Source organism: Apium graveolens, chromosome 1, assembly GCF_009905375.1.
Source record: "Apium graveolens cultivar Ventura chromosome 1, ASM990537v1, whole genome shotgun sequence".
Classification (NCBI taxonomy): domain Eukaryota; kingdom Viridiplantae; phylum Streptophyta; class Magnoliopsida; order Apiales; family Apiaceae; genus Apium; species Apium graveolens.
In genome coordinates this window covers 116,029,579-116,038,599 of record NC_133647.1, presented here as the reverse complement: position 1 = coordinate 116,038,599, position 9,021 = coordinate 116,029,579, and the positions used below count along the sequence as shown (strand labels likewise).

Below are 9,021 nucleotides of genomic sequence, written 5' to 3'. Positions count from 1 at the left end.
CCAAACATGAAAGTTTAAGTTCTTTTAGTAAGGAACAACTTCCAATTTTAGTTTCTGGAAATTACATCAAGATCGTAATTTAATTATGCCTCAAAATTCCATTTTCTAACAACATTATCATTTTTCTATGAACTTCGTCATGTTAAATGTTGACGATTGATCCTGATATTAATTTTGCAGGTCTAAAATTACTTCGATTTAATATAAGTTCTTAATTTTTGATTGAAGAATATATAACGATCAAAGGGTTCTCGTAGTATCGCACCAAAAAAGGGTTATGTAGACTAGAGACGATCCAATAAAAAATTCCATCCATAGATGAACAAAATAAAGACTAGCAAACCTAAGACACCCATAATTAGCTCACAGGAGGTGTATTCAATTGATAATTGAGATTTCGAAGAATTTATAATAATTCATAAATTTTACAAGATTTTTGTTAATTTTAAATGTTTGCAGATTTTGACGGAGTTGATAAAAAAAACCGTGCATAGTATTTATGATTTTGTGAAAAAAGTTTTTTGAAAATAATTCAAAATTTCATGTATTTTGGTGAGATTTCAAAAGATTAAAAATGTACAATCAAATCCATCAAAAATCACATGTTTTTCAAATAAGATAAAATTTTTGAATTTTTGAATACCATCATATTTCATTGAAATTTTAAAATCTAAATTGAATATCCTAAGATTTTGATAGATATTTTTAAATTTAAATTAAATTCACTCAGATTTTAATGGATTTTTTACAATTCAAATTGAATACGCCCAGATCCTTCAAAATCTAAATTAAATACTCAATTTCTTACTTTCTGAAAATTTGCTTTAGCTTCGAACACCGGGTTTCTCTTAAGCTCAAGCTTTGTCACTCAATTATAGGGGGTTAAAATCTCGAATTTTTTTAGAAAACCGGATCAAATCCCGATTTCGAGTCTGAATTAAGCCGAAACACAAATGCAGCAAACTTGAATAATAACAAGCTCACCAAGCACTTATCTTATTATAAACTTGGGTAATAACAAGCTCACCAAGCACTTATCTTATTATTTATAAAGTTACACATTAAAATTCTCATAATAAAGCTATAACTTTATGTTAAATAATTTTCATATATTATTACTTATACTAAAATTTTATTAAAATTATAAACTGTATAAAAGAACAGATTGTAAAGCTAGTACGTGTTAAAAGATAAAACAACTCTTATTTTGGGACGGACGGAATACGCAAAAGAAGAGGCTGCCTTGTCAAGATCAAATAATACTTGCATTATGTATAGTCTTGTATTCTGGAACTACATTGGTAACATTTCCCTTGTATGGAGCAGAGAATTAAATTACATGGAAATCCCACCATTTCATGTGATGGGTATTTTCCTAGCCTTTTTCAGGAAAAGAATAAATTGATATGGAAAACAAAAAGATTTGGTGGGTTTGTTTAATGCTCGATGCACAAGTATAGAACTACGATATCCTGTGTTCTCCGTCGCTATGTGATTATGGTAAATGGATCCAAGTGCACACCAGAGTAATCTTTATGTTTGTTGCCGTCTCAAAGGTATTCCTTCTTGACCAAAACTGTCATCATCTGCGTGCTTTAAAAGACGCACTGGAAGAACTGCAGGACCTGCATTTCATTTTGAGAAAGAATATTACTAAAAGCCAAGGTTAACCCCTTGTAAGGTCAATCTTTTTATAGTCCACCCAACAAGAAATATTACAGACTCATACCATCAACCATGTCTTTCGTTCTGTGGAGTAGAAAGGTTCCAGAAAGGATTGTCACAAATCCACACATTTCTGTGACGATCTGAGTTGGACTCTGCCTATCCCAGTCCTGTTCAACATAAGAAGCATCTCAGCAATGATGTACTACAAGTCAAGCCTTTTCCCCTTAAAAGAACTAATCGAGAGTGTTCTCTTGTAGAAGTTAGTACAAAGAAAGGAGAAAATAAGAAAAAGGGAAAATAGGAAGAAATGCTTACAGAAAGTGATCAAACAAGCTAGTAACAATGTTTTAACCAGTCAATGGGGTTACCTTGAACATGATCACACTTGCCAATATAGTCAATGACGTAAACATAACATAATATATTGGGGAGACAACAGCCGTGTTGAATGTATCAAGGGCCTGCGTATAAAATATCACCCAATTTAAAGTTAATATAGTCTAAAATGATTACGGTAGTTCAGTTCTGTAAAGAACACAAACAGGAAGTTGAGGAAAGATTTAACTACTTTAGCAGATTCCATATGCAAACGCCCAGGTCAAAGAAACATAATACAGATGAAATTATGATGTCTAGGCATTTTCTCAGTGAAATTGCAGTTAAACCTAAAACATTTCATATCGAACTATAAGAAACTGTTCTTCAACATCTAGACAAGGTGAACTCATATGTAAAAGCACAGGGGATTTACACCAGATGTTTGAAGGGCAGCATCTTATTAACTCCAACCAGAGAAATGATGCCCGCCAATTAAGTAAATGTAAAAATCCACAGGTCATGCATGAATCATAATACATGTTCCACCCCTCAAGATGAAAGTGCAAATATTATATGAACTGTAGCCCACTAACTTCAAGTGAGCTGATTAGTATACTTTTCGTAATTAAAGAACTACTAAGAAGATAAGATCTTGGAGAAGCAAAGTATCCGAGAATATTATTTCTCATCTATACTGTTATATAATATACCAAACATTGAAAGTTCTTATATGGTACCTATTTTTTTATACTCGGTGATTTTACCTAATTACCCTTATTTATTACTTAGTTATTTTACATAATTGCCTTTTCTTTATACTTCAATACCCATTTTAATTTATTCTGTATCTATCGATACTATTTTATTAAATTCAAACCAAATATAATTCATTGGTCGGTACAATGGGCCTAGATGGCCAAAACAAAACTAAGATATATTAGGGGTCTCGACTAAAACAAAGTAAATATCTATACTACTTTATTAAAACCAATACAGTATCCGTTGGCTGGTATAATAAGCCTATTGGGCTAATAAAAAATTATACATATTACGGGTCTGAGCTAAAACAAAATTAAAGCTAAACCAAAGATAGCCCGAGTCCGTTAGTGGGAATAATGAGCATAATGGATCGAAATAATGAGCCTAACGGGCTAAAACAAAATTTATGCATATTATGGATCTTGGTCAAACCAAAATTATAGCCAATTTGGATAACTTTGGATAATCTGTTACTAATCAGTGTTACTAATTGGTCTAATCGGTTAAAACAAAATTAGTGTATTCATTTTAATTAGTTACTTAGATTTCAATCCTTAATTTCATATTTTAATAAATTACGTATGACGATATAATTAATTTTAACGAGGATATTCATTATAAAATTTATCAAATTTGAAAATTAAAAAATACTGCAAAAGGTAAATATTAAAAAATGTCTAGTAAATATATAATACACAAAAGTACAATATAATATTACTATCTTAATCTATAAAGCTAACAAGTATAACATCGCCTAACAGTCCAAAAAATTTCATTTGTGCTTACACAATTAACTATCATGTAACTTTGACAAGTGTACACATTAACCATCTTGATACAGTGAAAGTTATAGACAGATAGTATACAATTAATTAAGTCAAAAATTCGGTAGTATATGCGGGACGTCCATTTTACTATGAAAATAAATCTTTTTCCTTCCATCTTCTATTTCAGTATTTCTTTTAATTTTCTTACATGTAAAGCATAGAACAAAAATTTCAAATAAACAGATAAGCAGCTATTACAAGATTTTTTATATTATGAATAAAAGAAGCAATAGTTCCATACCATCAACAAGAAGAGAAAGGGCCAAAGGAAGAGCTTACCTTATTCAAATAATTCAACTGTGTAATTACGGCCAAAACCACCACCACTGTGAAGGCCCATGTCTGGGGATATACTAGCTGATTTGTTCCCGATAATGTTAGCTTCAAAGAAATTCCAATTGCCTTTACACTCATGACCTGCCAGATTATAAAACTGTGAGTAAAATAAAAAGGAAAGACATATTGAAAGAAAGAGAGAGAACAGAGTAGACAATAATTCAAATACAAGTACGTACTGATAAAGAACCAACTAGTGAACAGACTCCAATATAGCACATTATATGTGTCTGCCCGTATTGTGGAATATAATGAAATACAAGTATGAAGACCAGTGATATCACCAGTGCTGCATAGAAGAGAAAACCTGCAGGACAGAAGTATGGTATTAGACTGGAAATCTAGACAAAAATTAGAAAAATACAATTACCAAAAACTAATGTGTTCTGTAATGTTTAGAAAAGAACGTAGCATTTTATGAGGCATTTGGCTCTACTACAAGAAAAGCATATACCTGGCTCTGTAGCAAGATCCCAGACCTCTTTCACAGAACTAATTTCACGCTCTTGTGGAGCATGTAGAACAATGGTGGTTGAGCCCACAACACACAAAGCACAACCAAGAATTCCAAATATGTGTAGCTTCTCTTGCAAAATTATATGTGCAAGCACAGCACTGCAATAAGCATGGGTGAATTAGCAGTTAAAAACAAATGATCAAGTTACACCGGTTGGACAAGTCTTCCATACCTGATGATTATGCTGAGTGCACCAAGAGGGGTGACCAGAATAGCTGGCGCAAATGCATAAGCTGCAAAATTTGCAGCTTCTCCAACAATCACTAAAAGAATAGCAACAAATAATAAGATATAGAATCAGAAAAGGTAAATAAACAGATTTATGATGCAGCATGATGTGTATCTCAAAGATGAAGGATAATCAATAAAACAAAGCAGACTGTAGTTAATAAAGTCCACGAGTTCTCAATTAGAACAGATAGATACTACAGCATATAGTTGCATAATATGAGTATCTTCACATCTATATATTCATTTAGACTGAGCTTACTTGTTATCATTCCAACCCACCAAAGTGGCTCGTATAAGTATGAATAGCCTCCCACTCCTGAGAATAAAAAAGGTCAGCAGATATCTTTCCAATTAGAGCGTAAAACACCTGTAACCAGAAAGTATCCATCACAAGCAATAAAGGAATGCACGAAAGAATACTTTTTAACCAAAATAATATATACACACAAGTATACAATAAATTAAAACACAAAATAAAACCAAGTTATGAATCAATAAGTCAAAATAGACACACTAAAAAAGCTAATCCAAAAGTTAAAAATATGTAATATTATCACATTTTCAACAAATCTGAACAAATATAGCTGAAAATCTATGGCCTTGCACATTTTAGTCAAACAACATATGCTACAATCTATAGGACGGGGCAAGTAAAAATTCAACAACTCTGCAATCCATTAACTTCCCAAGATATATGAAGTGAACCATATCGCCCACTGCCTAATTCAGGAAGTATGTTTTAGCCAATAAAGATGCCTACATATCTTTGGTTGGGGGGAACTGCATCAACTGGCATAATCAAACTCTAATATTCTGAAGCCAGGAAATATATACAATGAAATACAAATTGAATGTAAGTTTCTCCGTGCACACCCGATAACTATGGCACATTAAAGCCTCAACTCGTGAATACACCATCAGCCCAAAAATCCGCACATTCTACAGTAATCTAAGAAACCTGGAGCATACTAAAAATCAACTAAAATCCACAAGGAACAAAATCTGAAATCACACTGTGAATTATACTATAAACGTGCTTCTTCCCTGACATTCAGCTTCCAGTGCAAAAATTAGGTGCACCAACAAGAATTCACTTAATCTAAATACCAATCCAGATCAAACTAGTAATTTGCAAGTTCGGGTGTCGGATCATTATCTTGTTTCTTAAAAATGTTAACTTTGTACCAGAAAACTTATAAAAGTAGGAAATACAATGAGATCAACTTCATTGAAGCACATTAACAAACACCACATGTACAAAATTCCACACAGAGTCATACAAACAGTAGAACTTCAATAAACGAATGATGTCGATAAAAGCAATAATCTATCTTGCCTCATAATCTTGAAAAAAGAATAAAAAATGACAGACCTGCTCTAACACCAGAAACACCAGATTTCTTCAAGCCTTTTTTCTTGATGATAAAACTAGCACCAATAAAAACACTGGAAGACAATGCTAAGACTAAGCCCTTAATATTATCACTTGACATTCCTCTGTATGTATCTCTCCAACTGTAATGATGAGACACTTCTTCTGTCCCCATCTCTCTCTGTCTCTCTCTCTCTCTCTTATAGTTTCATCATCATGATTACCAAGAAATTAGTTAGTTCTGGGTTGTTTGTACATGTAATGTTGAGGGAGAGAGAGAGAGATAAATACAGAAGATGAAAGTGGGTGTGAAGATCTGTCGGCACTTGGAGACAGAAATTTTATATGTGCAGAGTTTAGATATAGAGAAACAAGGAGGGTACATTTTGGTTGGCACAACACTACTTTGAGTTTAATTTGGGATCGGACAAGAAACTATTTTCAACCTTTTTTTAGGTGTTCAACTCGGCCAAATTTTGAGCTGTAAAAATAATATTTAATCTGTTTTTAAAATTAAAATGAAATATCAGTTTTTTTCGAAAATTCGAAATTTAAAAAGTAATTGACTAAATTACATTTTTTTACATGTCCAAATATTTGTTAAAAGTTATCACGACTTTTATTTGATATGAATAGAATAATTATTAACTTATGAAATATCTTTGCAATAGTTTTATATAAGGTTGGAAAATTTTCAGATTTGCTAAATATTACTGCAGCAACCTCGTATCTTTATTGAATGTACAAAATTAAATCTTTTTTTAATATTCAAAGTGTACCAATAATATTAAAAATATATTTATTTTTTATTTATAATAACTTTATATATCTAAATTTAATGCATCGCGCATATTATTTTATCGCACTTTGGCATTATATGCTTTTTATTGCTTGCTATCGAATATTGATTATGAGGTCGTTTGGTTAACAGAAATTTAGATGGGTACTTCAAATACATTGATATAGTTGTTTGTTTACATAAAATATGGGTATTAGAATTACTTAGGAACTCCAAATGCCTACACAAGGTGGAAAGTTGTTCACCCACCCCTATCTAGGTTAGTCACACTTCCCATCTCTGGATATAAATTGTTAGGTCACACACACTGTAGAGGGGTGAATACAGTGTATAGCACAATCAAATCGAACTTTAATAACTCAAGTAACAGAAAACAAACTTTATTCAAAATAATAAACTCTGTTACAGTATGAAACTGTCATTTCTCAGTGATGAACAAATATCACGAGAGCTGCTAGGGTTACAATTAATAATCTTCTCGATAATGATAACACTTATAGTGTAAACCTATGTTTGTGTTTATATACTACACAGTTACAAGATAATCGCTAATTGATATGGAATATAATTCTGCTTCCTAAAATAGATCAATCAGATATATTTTCCTCCAAGTATTCCATTCTTCACGGAATTCCTTCTTTATGCATATTTCTTCTTACATTTGTCTAGATCTTCTCTTCCTGTAAATCAGCTGCCTTCCTTATCTGAATATTTCCTTTAAGTCCTGATATTATCTTCTGATAACTATCTCCAGAACCTTAAGTTCTGACTTCAGTATAAGTGCTGATTTCAGTTAAGTACTGATTTGTCCTGTTTAAGTAAGATCTAAAAACTAAACATAAATCATATTAGACATGACATTATCAAATATATCTAACAATTTCCCCAACTTGTAAATTAGCATAATATACAAGTTTAACAGATATTTGATGATGTCAAAAACATAAAGTACAAATGCATGAGAATTTGACTAGATAACTACAACTTACAGTCCTTAAACCTTTACCAACTTTAACTTCTGATAACAACTTCAGTCTGTATTCATATCAGGATTTGAGCAGTTGTAGATCTTGACTTGGCTTCATTTTCTGATCTCTCTGATGTCAGGAGTTGTTCTGAGATAATTCTTTAACAAACATCTCTCAGCATATCTGAGTTCATCAATCATCCTCCTTTTAGCATCTTTAAGTTCTGCAGAATCTTCACCAGTTTGAAAGATTGCAGCCCTGAGATCATTAATTTTAGCTCTCCTTATGTCCTGATCCAGTCTGATCAAATATGCCTTGTCAGACTCAAGATTGAATTCCACAGCCTTGTAACCCAGAAAGGTAGTTATGATCTTAACAGAGTTAGGCTTCATCTCAACAATATCACCCTTGTGATCTCTGTACTTTGGAAGATATGTGATGTCAGACTTAACAGAATAAAGCCTTTTCTGTCTCTGAATTTGACTCTTCAAATAGTTTGCAGCACTTTCTGTTATTTTGTCATTCACTTGAAGTAAGAATAATACATGTTCCAGTTCTTCAAAATACTTCAGTGGAATGGTATTTTCCCTTATATGATAAACCCTACCATCTTTCATGAAGTACAACAAGATGTGTTCTTTCAAGTAGGTATGGTAAACCATCTGTACAGATTCTAATTGATTCAATCTTTCAGGAGTTGCTCCAATACCTGGTTCACTTAAGGAAGTTGGATCATTGGTTGTGTTCTGTATTATTCTTTCATCAGCACTACCCAATCCAGTTTTATCTCTTGCTTCCTTTCCAGTAACCACTCTTGCTTCAAAACCACTTACAGCAGTCTTCAAAGGTTGAGTCTGTTTGGCTTTGGTGAATCCTGGTAGGAATATCTTTGAAGGTTTAACATGAGCAATGTCAGAGGTTTCCTTTGATTTATCTTCTGATATCAAGTTAACTTGAGCTATGTCAGAGGTTACTTGCTTCTTTGAGATATCAGAACTAACCATATCTTGACTCTGAACAACTTGAGCAATATCAGAGGTTGTCTTACAAAATTTTCTTGAAGTCAGAGCAAGATCAGCATCTTCAGCAGTAATTTCTTCATCCACTGGAGGCACATAAACCTTGATAGGTTCACCAACTTTCTCTTTGCCCTTGGACCTTGGATCTATCTGCAATTGTGATTTAGCCTTGGTTGCTTCAGAACTTGTTCTTTCTTTTATCACAAT

At 32.5% G+C, this 9,021-nt stretch overlaps 1 protein-coding gene across 2 annotated transcripts; it reads right to left on the bottom strand.

Annotated features, from left to right (window-relative positions):
- Positions 1-1,243: 1,243 nt before the first annotated feature.
- Positions 1,244-6,420, bottom strand: LOC141666165 (putative magnesium transporter NIPA4). 2 transcript variants are annotated; one of them, XM_074472161.1, is made up of 9 exons: positions 6,029-6,420; positions 4,916-4,972; positions 4,598-4,688; positions 4,363-4,523; positions 4,088-4,215; positions 3,852-3,989; positions 2,037-2,129; positions 1,730-1,835; positions 1,244-1,625 (listed from the first exon to the last, which is right to left on the bottom strand). In XM_074472161.1, the coding sequence occupies exons 1-9, from the start codon at positions 6,201-6,203 to the stop codon at positions 1,534-1,536; spliced, it is 1,041 nt and encodes a 346-aa protein (XP_074328262.1). In that variant the 5' UTR covers positions 6,204-6,420; the 3' UTR covers positions 1,244-1,533. The 2 variants fall into 2 exon arrangements, with proteins under 2 accessions (XP_074328262.1, XP_074328267.1); XM_074472166.1 differs by having other exon boundaries at positions 4,916-5,023; positions 6,029-6,167.
- Positions 6,421-9,021: the final 2,601 nt, after the last annotated feature.